This window comes from Neopsephotus bourkii, unplaced genomic scaffold (genome assembly GCF_033783945.1).
Source record: "Neopsephotus bourkii isolate Nb327-2 ecotype Australia unplaced genomic scaffold, CSIRO-AGI_Nbou_v1 NB_1780, whole genome shotgun sequence".
Taxonomy (NCBI): domain Eukaryota; kingdom Metazoa; phylum Chordata; class Aves; order Psittaciformes; family Psittacidae; genus Neopsephotus; species Neopsephotus bourkii.
In genome coordinates, this window is record NW_026902254.1 from 3,765,417 (window position 1) to 3,783,219 (window position 17,803).

Here is a 17,803-nt window from a genome sequence, read left to right on the forward strand (position 1 = left end):
TAGAAACAGAAACAGCATATATGCCCTGCATATGTGGTGAATGGACTTAAAACACATAAAAATGTTCCTGTTGCCAGAAAGAGAAGTTTACCGTAAGTTCAGATGATGTCCTCTTCAGTAACCGGATGCTCTGATTTAAAGTGCTCTATTAGAAAGGAGGGGAGAAAAAAACCAAACATTCAAGTCATTGCTACAGGTAAGAGCCCATCTCTTTTAATATTATATGCATAATTTGATCTTCTCTAGATTACTTTATATAATACATCACACTATATATAGTAACAACAGTTGTATTAAAATGAATATGACTTTTTATAAAAACAAGTAGTGATAGGACAAGAGGTAATGGCTTTACATTGAAAGATGGTAGATTTACATTAGCCATAAGGAAGAAGTTCTTCCCTGTGAGGGCGGTGAGGCACTGGCACAGGTTGCCCAGAGAAGTTGTGGCTGCTCCATCCCTGGAAGTGTTCAAAGCCAGGTTGGATGGGGCTTTGAGCATCCACTGGTCTAGTGGAAGCCGTCCCTGCCTCTAGCAGGGGGTTGGAACTATATTATCTCTAATAATCCCTTCCAAACCAAACCATTCTATGACTCTTACGCACTGTGTACTGGAAAACTTTAGATTTAACTAAGATTTATTTGGAGTGAAGAGGGAACAGTTAAAATCAGAACCAAGCATTCAGAAAATTCTATAATGTGCCACTGCAGAAGGGAAAAAGCACTTACCCTAGCTTTAACATATTTCTTGACAGTCGGTTTTGTAAAAGGAAAAAGAGATGAGAATAATTAGGAGTTAATTAGGAAGAACAGCACAGAATTAGACTGGAAGAGGAGACTTAACTCTTTTCTACCAGAGGGCTTTGATAGGGCAGGAACACTGTATCAGATGATAGGATAAACTAAAAGTCATCATGTTACGAAGAAGAAAAAGCAACACCTAGTATATACACAGCTTGATACTTATAAGCTTGGCAAAAATCAGGCAGAAGCAGCTCTTTCACATCTTTTATGGCATCAATTAAAAATACTTTTCTTTGGCTCTAAATACTCCTGTCAGGAGTTTCCAGTTCTGATTAACACTGTTAGGCGATTGCTAATTCCAAGAAACAAAGTGTGAAAATGGTAACTGCTTTTAGTAATGAAGACAAATGCTAAACAAAAAAAGAAATTGAGTGAATTAGGGTTAGGATTTTGTAAATTTCTCCCATTTCCTACTTTATTCATATATAATCAAAAATAGATATAGAAAAAAAACCATGGGGAGGAAAAAGGTCACTATTTTAGAAAGCATTATAAAGTAGTAGTATTACAAGTAGGAAAACTATTTATTAAACACGTACTTTAACCAGATTACTCTTCAGTGATACAGTGAAAATGCAATCAGTGCTTATGTACTAGCAAAAGTCCAGCTTTCTGTATTTAAAAGATTTAAAAATTCATATTTTCTGTAACTACATTTTAGTATTGCTTTAATATTTTACCATAGCTTGCTCTAGCGGAATGACTTGCTGGTTATGAATCATCCGAATGTTGTTTGCATGTCCTTTTAAGGCATTTTCCAGTGCTCCTTTTGGCTGTAAAAAACACAATTATGCAGTATTGTTCAGTAGTCTCAAAGCTTTCCAACAAAGCAAGAAACAATGAGAGTTGCACATCATCGTCGTCCATTGCGGAACAGCTGATGCTAACAACGGGATATGGCAAATTGAATTCCTCAACACAAAGAGAAGAAAAATCACCATATTAATAATTTAAACCTCAATAACTGAACCAGATACATTATACTGCTTTTCTGGCTATAACATTATCAGCACATATTTAACTGGAGAGAATTTTCACATGGTGCACTAAGTCATTTTAAATACAGAGGAGCTAGCACATCCCCCTCTAACTCACTGCAGCATGGCACCGCAGCTGGGATGAGCATTGCCCAGGTACAGGTATTTGCTTTTATTTTGGGCACTGTGGTCATCACACTGAGGCACACTGCTTTCTGAGGGGCACAGAAGTTTCCCAGCTGGTAACTTGGAAACGTGCCTGTGGAACCTATTCTTCATTTCTGCAGCTCCTGCTTTTCAGTCAGAAGATAAAAGTTTGTGCCTTGATTTTCAAGGCTGACTGCCTGTCTGGAGCTCACACTTCCTGCAAAATACCATGGAATTTGATTTTATTCTCAGAAATACATTTCTCTTCCATTTCCTTTTGATGGCAAAATCACTTGGCTCCCTGCATACATTCTGAATACATGCTGCTCACTATTTTGAAAGCGTACTAATGGCATACCTCAGAGCTGTGTTTGCTTCCTGTGTTCAAGGAAGTGGTCAGCTGTGGCACTGAGCTTCAGGATGCTTTATGTGCTGCACTGACAAGCTGAATTCTGTTACCTAACAACACCTGTGGGTGATAGCACCCTCCATACCCTGACCCAGTGTTTTGATACAAGTTTTATTCCATTTAATCCTTCCAGTATAAAAACATCCATTCAGTTTCATGTCAGGTGCCAGAAAATGTAAACTATAACCCCATGGTTGATTAATTCCAAATGGTTTTAGTTTATTCTTTAATTGATGGTTCTTGTAAACTTTAAGAGTTAACACTAATAACAAAGCGGGATTACAAAATATTCTTGGAAACCAGTACCAGTTCTGAAACAATCTAATTTTTGTACTGTGTCATGCTGTTGTGGGGGTCTGGAGGGCTTTTTTTTTTTTTTTTGCGTTTCATAGATTACAGTAAGGAAGTAATAAAAATATACACTGTGACAGTGAGCACATTTAATACTGTGGTTTTTCTTTGTCTTCTATATGAAGAAATTACTCTGCTTAATTATTCGCAATTCAAATACTTCTTTTAGATTCTATTACCAAAAATAAAAAAAAAACCCTATCTACCAGCAGAATAAATTATCTTTTATGGAGCTATGTAGAATATACCTTCAAAGAGACATCTCAGGCAATTCTATGTAAAGCATAACACATTTGAAGAAACTCAGCTTTCACTTAGAAAATAACCCAAAACATCAGCAAAAATTCCCCACCTGCATAAGGTTCAAAATGGCACAGTAAAAACTGAAAACTGAAGTGAACTGTGGCCGAAGCTACTGGTACCTGTTGAATTTAGCAGACAAACTACATGAGTAAACAGGCAACATGTGGCTCACTCATGGTACTTGGAGAGGGTAATACAATACAATACAATACAAGAAAAGCTCTGAGCAGCCTAAACCTGACATGAACGCACATGTGGCAGAAAAAAGCACTAAGATATGTGATCAAATTATATGGAGTAAGCACACCAGCGGCCTATATTGTGCCTTCTTCTCCCTAGAGGAGGGATGGGTATCTGATAAATTCCAGACAGCATGATCTCACTCTGCTCTCTATGCCCCTTAGTGATCCAAGCAATAGCAGCACATATGCAGCATAACTCTTTCTCCTACACCACAATGAAGGCATTTGTCTTAGGCCAGTCTCCAACCTTGTGGCCAAACTAGGACCCTCATTTTGAAAAACAAATATGAAGTGACCTTGACATTCATACAAAACATATTAGCTGAATATTCACTAACTTAACACAGCTGTGCCATTCTGCAGATTCATCTGCAAGCAATGCCGTAGCTGCACCCTCTGATCATTGTCCACGTGCCTGCATGCAAAAAAGCCCTTCAGAGCAAGACAGGATCTCTTTTGTGTGTTACCCTGCCACAGTGGAGCCCAAGCCCTCATTAGAGCTCTTATAAGCTGCCACAGTATTAATTTTATTGACAATTGCAAAACATTCTGCTCTGTAACTAAAACAAAATTAATTCAAATCATCATCTTCATCACAGTGTAACCTATTTTCTTTTTCCAATTGGGAGCTTAAAATGTAGACAGCATGAACAGGAAATACTCAGAGTATTCCCCTCATTTCTTAAGCAAACAGTGAAATTCAAGAAATTATACTTCCAAAGAAGAAATTATACTTCCAAAGCAGAAATTGTACAACAGTTAGCATAGAAAAATCAGTAATTAGCAATATTTAAAATACAGTTCATATCAAGTGTTTTTCTTGAAAGCTTTTCCTTACGTGACAATGCATCATGTATATAAATGTCTGAAGTACAAGAGTACTCCCACAGGAAGTCTAAATGCTTGGCTATGTATTTATACTTACAAAGTATATAAACGATGCATTTTATGTATTACTGTATTAGTGAATTAAACTTACCAGCTGGTCTGCTCTTGCTTCTAAGTCATTAGCAAATGACAGAAGATCAACTTTGGTAACACTTTTATTGATCTGAAACAAGATGTGAACAACAGAAGCAAGAGTTTATGTTGTTACTGCATACAAACACTGCACACCACCTACTTTGCCTACCCTTTACTTCTTTAAATGTTTGTTGAGCTTAACTTCTGAAGTGCTTTTGCTCCACGTTTTGTGATTCTCCAAAACACACCCCTTCACACAAAAGCAGATTTTTCTCTGTTTTGCCCACCGTTAAAAGAAACATTTCATTTTATGCTTTGTCCCAGTCAAATCTCAGTTGACTACAGTCTCACCTCTGCCAAATACGCTGCAAAGTTTATCCCTTCTATTCCTGAAGAGCTGAAATTCAAAAGATTCTCCTTCCCAATTTCATCCAGCAGGATGATTTTGCTGAGATTTATCTGAATATGCTCAATTTTAAGAGCTACATCTTCTGTATACTGAGAAGAAAACAAAATAAAGCATATAAGTGGTTTGAGCCCAGTGCATATTCGTCTATAGCTGCCCCTCCCCAAGCATTTTGCTTTTGCTGACTCATCACTTTCATGAAGAAGCACACACTGATTCTTGCTTACATCAGTTGAATTCAATTAACTTTGATGGAGTCCACCAGGTAATGCTCTTCCCTTTCCTGCAATATCCACACAGTTTAGCCATGCCATGTTCTAACCTAGCCATGCATCTTTCATACCAATGAATTACTTGCCTTTCATGACATTAGCTCTCGGGAGGACTAGCTACACAGGATTTCTAGAAGGCTGAGGTTCTGAATGACTTCTTTGCCTCGGTCTTCGCTGGCAAAGGCTCTGACCGCACCACCCAAGTCTTGAAAGGCAGACGCAGGGACTGTGAGAATGAAGACCTTGGGCCCACTATAGGGGAGGAACTGGTTCAAGACCATCTTAAAAATCTGAACTTGCACAAGTCCATGGGTCCTGATTAAATCCATCCACAGGTCCTGAAGGAGCTGGCAAATGAAGTTGCTAAGCCGCTGGCCATCATATTTGAAAAATCATGGCAGTCAGGTGAAGTTTCCAATGACTGGAAAAAGGGAAATATAACCCCCATTTTCAAGAAGGGGAAAATGGATGACCCGGGGAATTACAGACCAGTCAGTCTCACCTCTGTGCCTGGCAAAATCTTGGAGCAGATTCTCCTGGAAGGCATGCTAAGGTACATGAAAATCAACAAGGTGCTTGGTGACAGCCAGCATGGCTTCACTAAGGGGAAATCCTGCCTGACCAATTTGGTGGCCTTTTACGATGGGGCTACAGAACTGATGGACAGCGGTAGAGCAGTTGATGTCATCTACCTGGATTTGTGTAAAGCGTTCAACGCTGTCCCACACGACATCTTTGTCTCTAAATTGGAGAGACACCAATTTGATGAATGGACCACTCGGTGGATAAAGAACTGGCTGGATGGCCGCATGCAAAGTGTTGTGGTCAATGGCTCAAAGTCTGGCTGCAGACCAGTAACGAGTGGTGTCCCTCAGGGATCAGACTTGGGACCGGTCTTGTTTAACATCTTCGTCGCTGACATGGACAGTGGGATTGAGTGCGCCCTCAGCAAGTTTGCTGATGACACCAAGCTGTGTGGTTCAGTTGATAGGCTGGAGGGAAGGAATGCCATGCAGAGGGACCTTGACACGCTTGTGAGGTGGGCTGATGCCAACCTCATGAAGTTTAACCATGCCAAGTGCAAGGTCCTACACCTGGGTCGGAGCAATTCCAGGCACAGCTACAGGCTGGGCAGAGAAGAGATTCAGAGCAGCCCTGCGGAGAAGGACTTGGGGGTGCTGGTCGATGAGAAAATGAACATGAGCCGGCAGTGTGCGCTTGCAGCCCAGAAAGCCAACCGTATCCTGGGCTGCATCAAAAGGAGCGTGACCAGCAGGTCGAAGGAGGTGATCCTGCCCCTTTATTCTGCTCTCGTGAGATCTCACTTGGAGTACTGTGTACAGTTCTGGTGTCCTCAACATAAAAAGGACATGGAACTGTTGGAACAAGTCCAGAGGAAGGCCATGAGGATGATCAGGGGACTGGAGCACCTCCCATACGAAGATAGGCTGAGAAAGTTGGGGCTGTTCAGCCTGGAGAAGAGAAGGCTGCGTGGAGACCTCATAGCAGCCTTCCAGTATCTGAAGGGGGCCTATAAGGATGCTGGGGAGGGACTCTTCATTAGGGACTGTAGTGGTAGGACAAGGGGTAATGGGTTAAAACTTAAACAGGGCAAGTTTAGATTGTATATAAGGAGGGTATTCTTTACTGTTAGGGTGGTGAGGCACTGGAATGGGTTGCCCAGGGAAGTTGTGAATGGTCTATCTCTGGCAGTGTTCAAAGCCAGGTTGGACAAAGCCTTGGGTGATATGGTTTAGAGCGAGGTGTCCCTGCCCATGGCAGAGGGGTTGGAACTTGATCTTGAAGTCCTTTCCAACCCTAACTATTCTATGACATCCATTTAAGCAGGGTTCTCTGAATAGATGTTTGTCCCTCCTAAGTGGAGACCAAGATAAAAGAGAGTTCTCTTTCCTCTCCAGGAAATGTTATGTTTAAATATTTAAGCTCTACCCCTGGCCCTAACCAAGGAAACCTAGAGAATTCAGTACCTCCGTTGTGGCCAGGTCGGACACTGTCCACTCTGTTGGCCACAGGACTAAATGAGACTCCTCTAAATATGTTTAGTGGGAACTCCAGATGACCTGTTTATCATTACCTGAAGTCCTGCATGGCATCCAAATCTAAAATGTTACCTTTCCTCCACAGGCCACAGAGCAAAATATGAGCAATCTGGAAACCTGACTTCCTTTCCAGCCTGCTGTGGACACTCAAAATAATCTTCCCTGCTCATCTGGTGTATTGTTTGGGGCAGGGGCTGTATCTATTAAGTGTGGGTACAGTGCCTGGCAGAACAGAATAGGGTTCCCCTAGGGGTTGCTGTAATGAAGATTAGTATTATAGGCAACCCCAGAATTAGTACAGTCACGTGATTATAGAATCATAGAATGATTTGTATTGGAAGGGATCTTAAAGCTCATCCAGTTCCAGCTGGGCAGGGACACCTTCCACTAGACCAGACTGCTCAAAGACCTGTCCAACCTGGTCTTAAACACCTCCAGGGATGGGGCAGCAGCAACTTTTTTGAGCAACCTGTTCTAGTACCTCACTACCCTCACAGTGAATAATATCTGATCTACAGCTACCCCTGTTTCAGCTTAAAACAATTCCCCTTTGTTCTGTCCCTGCATGCCCTTATAAAAGTAATGACAATGAAGTTGTGTATTACTACAGCTTAACTGAAAAAAAATTATTTTATCCCAATCCCTTCCCACTGAAATTGGGAACCATTCTTAGGAGCACAGTATATCATATCCTGGATCAATATAAATCTGACTGGAATCAGAAGAGAACACACTAAGACAGACATTTATCTAAAGAGCAAGACTCTCATTACACACCATAAGTAGTCTTCGGAAGATGCTAGACTTGAACCTTCTATGCAAGTTTCAAAATTAAAATCAACTATATTTTTATTATTATAAAAAAGCATATCAGAGAACCTTCTGTGGTCCACTGAGACGGGCAAAAAACATCTTGTCTGTAAATAGATTCCTTTCTTTCAAATTATCTTGGCCATTTTTTGGCTCCTCACAGGATATGTTGCATATAAAACCCAAAATCGCACAAACCCCAGACACGCCATACTGTGTTCAGACACACCTCCAGCCTTCAGAAGTAATCATGCACTTGCTCATACTTTCTTTACTTACCATACTAATATTTAGGAATTCATTGATATTGAACAGGTGTTCTAGCTGAAGAGAGGTATAAATTCCTTTGTTTTCCTTACAATCACTGTAAAAATAAAAATATATGAGCCTAAAAACCACTTTGAGGACGAAGCATTATGAGAATGAGTCACAATGTGTTCATATTCTAAGAGAATCAACCTGATGCAAAATATTTTATCAAAGAGTTCAACTAATATTGTTATACATATTACACTAATACTACCTCTAATACCTCATGCTTTTGCTACTGATTCACTGTAAAAATCAGAACGTCTTCTGGAATATGTACCGTTTTTGCATGTGCTTTACATATCAAGCATGGAAGATACCACAAAACTAATATGCATAAATGGTATAAATCTTGACCATAACTTTAGTACCTGTACACATTTTCGAAAGTCAAGTTAATATTTGGATTTTTAAACAGGATGCCAGAAAGATAGTTTTTCCAGTGCTGATTTAGTAAGTAGGGAGTATCCAAAACCTACAAGACAAAATTCAGCAATGTTACTATAGTTCTGAGTTTTCAATTAATGAACTTATTCATATGCAACCTTTTGACACCTACCCACATATAATCTTATCACCCACTAATGGAAACACAAGCAAACCAGCAAATTCAACCTCTCTGGTGCAGAAAATGAGTATTAGAGCTGAACTTCACCAAGAAATGCTGAATTCACACAAAAAGTATCTCCACAAGACGACAAATGTGCAGTATTTACACTGCAAAGCAAATTAAACCAAGAAAGGATGAATGTCTCTATTTAGTGCGTAACAGGAAAATAAAACCAGACACAAACTCACTTCAAGTGTCCCATTAAAAAATAGTATACCATACATAACTGACAAGACCATCAGGACTCATGGGGATTCCAGTCACTGTTTAATAAAGTGAAGAATTTTACCTTGAATAAAGTTTTATCTTCAAAGGGCTCACAGACCAGTTTTTCTACATTTCCACCTGTGACAAAAGTGAGCACGACTACAGTCATCAGCACCCAGGAGAAAAGAAAACTGAATCCAACACCACTGAAAGAAAATAAGTTGAGTAAGTTTTTGCTTTTGAAGAACAAAGTATGTATACTTGGGGCAACAGTGAAGCCAACAGCAGCTACAATATGACAAGTGATAGGTGGTTGAAATACTTCTGTTTTCCAGATAGGTTTTTGCCCCTTGAAACATCTTACATGCTTCATCTCTGTAAAGTCTTTAGCTAAATCACATTCAAAATGCCCACATCTGCACTGGGTGTGCAAACTCTTAAGAATTAGATTTAAGAGCCACAAAAGCATACAATTTTCTTTTTAAAATTCAGCTTTCTAGCCTTGTGCTCTCAGAAGAATTTTAGACAAATTTCAGATGCAAGCTTCTCTTGCACCTAGCAGAAATGCCATTAAACCACCACTAGGAACTTCCAACAGCAACCCCCAAACTCCTAAAGTGCTCTGAGAAAGTCAAGTGTTTCCTGACTCCTTGCATGGCTTTTTTTTCTTTTTTCTTTTAAGCAACTGCTCAAGTGCACTAAAAAGCTATGAAAACCTCTTTGTATTTTCAATTATCTGTTCCCAGGTTTTGCAGTTTCCAAATGGGCTGTCCTTGTGTCAGCTGGGTTAGAGATTAATTTTATTCTTAGTAGCTGGTACAGTGCTGTGTTTTGGATTTAGTATGGGAATAAAGTTAGTAACACACTGATGTTTTATGCTGTTGCTACGTAATGCTTACCCTAAATCAAGGACTTTTCAGTTTCCCATGCTCTGCAGTGAGGAGGGGCACAAGAAGCCAGGAGGGAGCAGAGACAGGACACCTGACCCAAACTAGCCAAAGGGGTATTCCATACCACAGCACGTCATGCCCAGTATATAGACCAGAGGGAGCTGGCTGGGAGCCACTGATCACTGCTCAGGGACAGGCTGGGCACTGGTCATGGGTGGTGAGCAATTGTATTGTGCATCACTTGTTTTCTTTCCTTGGGTTTTATTCCTCTCTATACCTCTTTTTCATTATAATTGTTACTGTTCGCATTATTTTATACACTCCCCCAATTAATAAACTCCTCTGATTCTCCTCCCCATCCCACCAGGGGCCATGAGTGAGCTGCTGTGTGGTACTTAGTTGCTGCCTGGGGTTAAAAAACAACATTACATAGAAATATGTCAGCTACAGCACTTGCCTTAGAACAGCAGATTCAGAGATTTTATCCTTCAGCTATAATCCTTAATGAAAGAGAACCCAAAATTCCCAAGACCCTCAGTGGAAGTACACGAGATCACTACTGATTTTTGTTCTGATTTTTCCCCAGCACATACACATAGAAAGCATCAATTCTTTTCATGCACATGCCCTTCAAAAAAAATAAATCAGTAAAAACAACGTTCTACAGGTACCTTTTTTTTCTCATTCACTAATAAGTGAAACTTACGCCATGAGGAAGTTTCCTCCAGTGTTGGAGATGCAGCCTCTGGTTGTTGGAGAAGCATGTTTGTCATAACCACAGGTGCCACATAGCAATCCAAGACAGTAGAAGATCAGAATCAGGACCACCATGCAGCACAGGATGAGACAACCCAGCCACCTAAGGAATAAAACCCAAAGCGTTTGGTTATTAGCACACAAAGAATACACCAGAGACCTGCAGAATATGTAAGGCAATACTATATTCCCAGCTGGCCCACTCAGTTCTGTTTGAGCAACAAATATCAGCAAAAATGGTTTTCCTGTACTTACATATATTTTGGGACAGAACATGATCACTGTTGTATAATAGACAGCTGCTCCTGAAGGGCTGGGGAACAAACATCACAGGAACAAGGTGTTCCCATCCCATTACTGCAGGTGAACTGTAGTGTTCTAAAGTGCGCCAAGTGGAGCAAATAATGACTCAGAGGAGGCAGATGCTCAAACGGTAATTTATTCAAGAAACAATGGAGAAATTTATGAATGTGCACTAACCATTAGTCATGAAGCACATTACTCTTACTGTAAGGCTTACTACTTTTTGCACACAGTGTGACAGGACTGTAATAGTTAAGTAAATGTATTTAAGGCTATTAATACCTAGCTTTATGTGCCTGTGCTGGAATGCTTTCACTGTATGGAGCATTTAACAGAACTTGATCAGAAGGAAGATCTTGAATAGGAACTGAACCTTCATTTTTATTGATTAAATCCCATAACAGTTCTATCTGCCCACATATTTGGAGCACACCCATTTATTCACACATTTTGGATTTTCATTCTAGCCTTTCATCTCCTCCCAATTCACTCTGCTGCCCCTTTCCCCTTTTGTTGCCTTTCTCCCAGCTTGTATTTCTTAAGTTCACTTTTCTCTTCCCTGTACCTCTGTAGAGGGAAAGTGGGAACCAGAAAAAGGAATGCCATAATGAATATGAGTAGTCAAAACAGAAAGAAAAACATAATGCTGACAGGCACATTTGTAAAAGAATACTTATTAAGAACAATGCATCTGTAATTAAGGAAGAGGCAGACAGAAAACAATCTGGACAGCAATAAGCTTTGGTTTCACTTGTACTTGGAAATACTACTAAGTCAGGTTCAACAAGAATGGGTATTTAAGTGCCATGCAAACAAGATATTTCTCCACTTATTTGAATCTAATACAAGATTCACAGAGGCATACTGCAGCAGAACAAAGCAATGCATTTATTTGGTTAAATGTAATTTGAGCTTCAAAGAAAATACTAATAAATCTGACACATCAAGGCTCACCACAAAAACTGCCTGACAAAGAATGGGTTAAAGATTATAGATTGCAAGTAAGGCTCTCCAAGTTCAGTCTGCTTATTTTGATTTAATATTGCATAAATGCCATCAGCACACATTCTGCAGCAGTGGAACTGATTCTGACACAAAGATAGAAACAATTATTGATTACGGGAACAACTGAAGTTTCCAAATGTATGGAGAACTTGATCAGCTTGAGGACTGAAATGATTAAATCTGAACAAAGTTAAATACTATGAAATCAAAAGCTTTATGCTTCAAACTGTGAGATTATTAACTATAGGAGTCACACAAGTCTCAAATAAGAAGAATATGGAATATGTTTTTTTCTCTCAAGGTACAATTAACCTAAGCATTCCCAAGGACAAGTACTACACCAGTAGGAACAAGCATGGGTGCACGAGGATTTGTAAGGTGTGCAGCAGAATCCCTACTACTCTCTGCAGTAGAAAGGGTGAAATAAATACAGATTAGCAAGGCCTCTACATTGTTATGCTCTTACAATTAAGCTGCAAACTCAGCAAAACTAAGCCCTAAACAAGAAATCACCCTGGCATTGTGAAAAAATCCCTTCTTTTATGCATTACACCTTTGACATCTACCTACACCTATCCTCCCTGAAAAAGACATGAAGGCCTACACAGTAGGATCTACCTCTTGCTCTGTAGTGAAACAGCACCAGTTGTTGATCAACTGCAGTTTTGACTTTTACCAAAATGCCAATAACAAACAAATGCCAGTAACAAACAAATGCCTTATAGCATCTTTGTTTCACTGTGTTCATCATTAATATTTTAATTACCTTTACAAAACATTAAAATATTACAAAGTATTACCAACAGGTAGCAATTCACTCTTGATTTACTTCCTGCACATACCTGTAGAAATCGTACTGCTCCACCACTGGAAAATAATCTTGAACATATGCTTCACTTTGTGTAAGATATATCGTCAGATCTGCTAAAATCTTCTGAACAGGGAGTGTTTTTGCAAAGGTAGTGATATTTGAACCAATGGATTCCAGCACGTTTTTGATATCTAAAAGAACAAACATAGTGCGCTATTACAGATTTCATAGAAGAAATTTTCATTCCATGTATGCATTATAAAATGCTATTAACCCATTTGCCATACAAAACAAGCAAGCCATGAAGACAAGCATGAGGAAGAGACAAGCAGCAACAAAAACACTAAGCTTCAAAGTAGCACAATGGTATTTTAAAACACACATTTTATTTTTAGCATTTAATTTAATGATGAAAGATGTAGATGTCAAGCCAGAGCTCTCTCTTTCCTTTTGTTATAATTAATGTGTCACTTCTAATCTAGCCAGCTTAGATCTTGCTTTTCATGCAATATTGCATACGGTAACACTGAGCAGGACAATTAGGCACTAAGTTTACAGAGGACATGATCGAGATCTATTTAAATTCCATCCCTTGGGAATACAACAGTGAGAAAGAAATTAGACTGCCTATATTGAGAATCTATACTAGTTATTTTCAACCTTCTTAACAAAGATTACGTAAATAAATTCATTCCAATTAGTTAGCAACACTCTTGAGATAATGATCAACTAAGCCATTTTCCCCCTCAAATTAAGAATGAACATGCTACCCTATACTTACAGTTTGTTACACACTATTTAGATACACAAAGACATGATTAATTTACTTATTATACATATTTTCTATTTGTCAAATGCAGTTTCTATTCACTTTTCCCCTTCTTTCAACTTGGAGCATATTTGAAACAGCAGGACCTATAAACTGTATAGGTTGCTATTTGGCAGTAGGCAACAGTCTCCTCTTTCTCAAACAACTGCACAAGTTTTTGGCTGTTCGTTTAGATGCTTACTCTTCTAAATTCAACTGGATTCCAAAACACACTTTTTTTTTTTTTTAAAGTCTACAAATAAATGCCTTTTTTTTTCCCCTAGCAAGCCTAGGTTATTTGCTTTGTAACTCAAACCCAGTTTTTATAAAACCAAACTCCCAGCTATTTATAAACAGATAAATCAAGATGGCTTGTCTGTGTTTATATATCAGCAAATACCAACAATGAGTAAGTCTGCACTGTATTTCCGAATGAAAAGCATAATACAACTTTTAGCTCAGTTCAGGCAAGTTCACACAGTATGCTCTGCTTGTATATATACTGTGTTTCATTTTGCCCAGGAGGGGGAAAAATAGAAAGAAAAACTTACAAGGAACAGCTGTTTATATATGCAGAACAGGTCCACAATGCAAGAACAAAAATTAAAACAGATTAGTATACACACACTATACTACATTTTATTTCAAATGTCAAGTGTCCAGGTACCATCAGAGAGTAACAGTGTGTCATGGTTTAAAAACCAGGAACATCGTGTAACCCCAAGTACCAAGATAATTAAAAGAGACATTTAAATTATCCCTAAGGCTTAATTTTACCTCCCCTTTGCCATCCACTACATTTTAATACAGCAGCAGGCAGGTTCAGTTTTTTTAACACCACACTCCTAAGTATGTTACAGGCACACTGGTCAAGGAAAATGAGCTTTTGAACCAAAAAAAGATAAAACTTCAGTGTGACTTTGAACAGTAAAAAGCCTAACAAATAAAACTCCTGCATAAAATACCATACGCTCTATTTTTAGACTTAATTTTGGATCCTCATTACCACATGGTGGCTTTCCATGGGATTTTTGTGTCACCAAATCATAAAAATACCCCAAATTTTACATTTCCATTTTCATGCTATTTACCTCAGAAAAATATACTATTGGTAAAACAAAACAAAAACATCAGTAAGTTTCATCAACATTAAACAATCAAAATTAAAAGACAATTTGTCCTCACCTGATAAAATATTCCGTGTTTGATTCACCACTAAGTCTGGAGTATCATTAAATGCCGCATAACCCTAAAAGTTGAAAAAACTGTAATAAATTTCTCACTGTCAAATTACTATATTTTTCCTTTTCTACAAGGACTAAAATTATACACATTCTAAAATGTTTGTGGTAATACCATCAAAAATACATTTTTATTGCTGCCCGTTATAAAGGGTCAAAGCAAAACAGGAACTCAATTCTATTTCAGACTCAGTTTGCTCTCAAGGATAATCCTTGGGAAAAAAATATCTGGATTTAAATACACATGCATCAGTCACATCTCAGACTTTATAGCACTGTTGCCTGTCAGATCTATCTGATATAAAACTGAGAATGTACATACGATGACTCATTAAGTGAAAGGAGCTGCTGTACACCAGTCAGTGCCTCCTTCTTAAAATGAAATGCATGTTACAAACAGCAAAATGCAACTGCCTCTGAAGACACTGTTAATGCTTTCGTCAATGAAAAGGCAAAGAAAGAGTCTAAACCATAGGGACCAAGCTCAGTAGCTCATCTGGACAGAAAGAAGCTGCCACTGCAGTGGGTATTTGAAGTTTTACTTCCTGCAGACCTGATCACTTCAGAAGCAGGCAAGGGTCTAAGCCCCTTTCACATAGCCTTTGATTTCAGAAAGCGCCTGCTATTCTTAGCAAGCATTTTCAGATTGCTAGATTTTTAAATTGCTCAAACTAAGCCATTTTTGTCCAGGTGAAAATCATTGTGTTTCGCAACACAAACAGTAATCCCATTAGGTCCACTGCATCAGATTTAATGTAAAATATGTACATGAAGAATTTCTAAGACATACTTCAAAATAGCTGGAATACAATAAAAATAATTAAGAAATCATGGACTTTTCTTTAGTTTGAAGCAAAAAAATATAGAGCACACCAGCAGATCCATGTTTCTGCCTTTTTGTTTCTTACGGATTGTTCTGTCAAGCAGTAAATTAGCAATACATTTTTGATCTGTAGTACCCTTGAGATATAAAGCACTATACATTCCTACTTTCAAATCTTGGCCAAACAATGGAATAATGAGAGATATCCACCATGAGGCAGGATGAGGCGGGAACAAGAGAATTCTGCTTGCGAAAGCCTAGGAAAAACAAGTGATATAAAAGTATCCCAGTTTATTAATTAACAGTTTACTAGCCTGTCAAGAAACATACCTTTTGAACCAGACTAGAAAGGTCTATTTTAAGGACATCATTGATCTTCGCAAGCTGTGAGCTCACTCCCGGCAACTAGAAAACAAAAAGCATTCTTGACTCACATCAAAATAGTAGACTCGTTTCTTTAGTAAACACCTCAAAGGTAGGAGAGAGGGTAAAGAAACTAGAAACACGATCTGCAGTAGAACTTTTGTAGCATACTCCCAAAACCTTTGCTGTACAGCAGCAAAGCCTAACCTTAGCATTTTTGGGAAGACGTACTGTTTCACTGCCCAGAGCAGCATTTTAATGTAACTGCTTCGCACACATTTTATTCTCTTCTACACAGAAGATGAAAACAGTGACTAAAATTACCTAGAAACACAGAATATGGGAAGGTCACTTATCTCACCAGTGAGCACACATCAAGCTGTTAAGTTGCAGAGATACTATTGGGCTTATTCAAGGCAATTACACTGTAGGAGTCTGAAAAACATTGTCTTACCCCACTAAAATTGGCATTGATGTTCAGTTGATTTAGTGAATTCCTGATGATATTGCAAGTTGAGGCAGCCTGAGTTGCAGAGCATGCAGAATCATTGAGGGTGTTGCTTAGGTGCATTTTAACATCTGTCAAGTTTGCATGGAGCCTCTCTGTTCCCTCCTGCAAAACCTCTACGGAGACGCTCACATTTTCCAGTGCTTCCTTTGTTTCTCTGATGGCTGCAAGGATATGAAGTTTAAAAAAAAAAAACCTCTAGTTAGAAACCATGCTATAGATACAGATATGAAGAGAAAGTGTGCATGCATGAATGCTATATTCCTAATAATATTGATTTAAATAACCCTGCCTCCCTCCCAGAAAAACCCTCTACCACAGAATATGTTTTTATTGCACATAAAAATGCATCACTTACATCTTCTTACGAACAAATGAATATGTTCAGACTACTTTTATTGAGATTCCCAGATCACACTCTTCTACTCTTTCCCTACTCCTTACTCAGTGGTTTCAGAAAAGAACTTTAACACTTGGTCAGTAGAAATCAGAAGAAAGCCCATATCCACAAAACAGTATTTTCAGTATTTTGTTTATAATCCAACTCACAAATTATACAGCTGCAAGACAAGGGAAAGAGTTCATATTGCATCAACCAAGCATTAATGAGTGTTCAACACTGTCTGAGCTTTAGATTTCATCCCAATCAGATGAAGGAACCAAAAAAAACAAAACACTGAAGAGGTGTTTAGTAGATAAAAAAACCACACATATACAACTAAAAATACACAAGTTACAAAAATAGTGCACTTCACACAACACAAGGTTTTATTGATTTTTTACCTTTGATAGCCCTTTCCACTTTGACTTCAAGACAAACAAGAGAAATAAATCAAAAAAGGACAATGACAAGGAGTAAATGGAAAAGAATTCATGGGTAAAAAAAAAAAAAACAGAAGTAACTCAGATTCATGGATGCCTTTTTTTCCTATAAGCTGTACCTGAGTCCTGAAAAAAACCCTTAGATAGAAAAAGTAATAATGGAATATTTTCTTTGATAGGAGACATAACTAAGCATGAGGAATGCTAAACACAAAGACACAATGAAGAAATTACAGACAGCATCTCATAATAAGCTTGGCAGTGTATAGGATGAGGCCATCATATGTTCCTGACCTATTAAAGACTAACCTGCTGACCTATGGACACTCTTAAAGCACAGGCTTCCCAGTCCCACCTATATACAATGGAAAAGAATAACAACCTAGAGCAGGGAATTTGGATTTCATCTCTCTTCAATGACTGCTGAAACTAGGTATCAACAATAGCACATAAATCTTGATTTAGTTTTAAAATGCATTTATAAACCTTAAGATATCAGAAATCCTCAGTTTAAAAGAAGCCTCAAGGCATACAGAAAAATGGTAAGTTGAACCATGGTACTGCATGAAGTCATCCCATACTTCTGCACTAGAAAGACGATGC

The 17,803-nt window shown here is 38.5% G+C and overlaps 1 protein-coding gene across 12 annotated transcripts in view; it reads right to left on the minus strand.

The window, feature by feature from the left end:
- PROM1 (prominin 1) overlaps positions 1-17,803 on the minus strand; it is a 65,337-nt gene that overhangs the window by 8,818 nt on the left and 38,716 nt on the right. For 8 of the 12 annotated variants that reach the window (XM_061379646.1, XM_061379654.1, XM_061379648.1 and 5 more), the window contains 13 exons: positions 16,325-16,542; positions 15,838-15,912; positions 14,629-14,692; positions 12,667-12,826; positions 10,467-10,619; positions 8,953-9,076; positions 8,425-8,528; positions 8,024-8,108; positions 4,548-4,694; positions 4,213-4,284; positions 1,485-1,577; positions 730-747; positions 92-145 (listed from right to left, as the gene is read on the minus strand). In XM_061379646.1, the coding sequence (XP_061235630.1) occupies positions 92-145; positions 730-747; positions 1,485-1,577; positions 4,213-4,284; positions 4,548-4,694; positions 8,024-8,108; positions 8,425-8,528; positions 8,953-9,076; positions 10,467-10,619; positions 12,667-12,826; positions 14,629-14,692; positions 15,838-15,912; positions 16,325-16,542 (1,367 nt within the window). The remainder of the gene's footprint in view (positions 1-91; positions 146-729; positions 748-1,484; positions 1,578-4,212; positions 4,285-4,547; positions 4,695-8,023; positions 8,109-8,424; positions 8,529-8,952; positions 9,077-10,466; positions 10,620-12,666; positions 12,827-14,628; positions 14,693-15,837; positions 15,913-16,324; positions 16,543-17,803) is intronic. The other 4 variants (XM_061379652.1, XM_061379647.1, XM_061379649.1 and 1 more) reach the window with 1 other exon arrangement.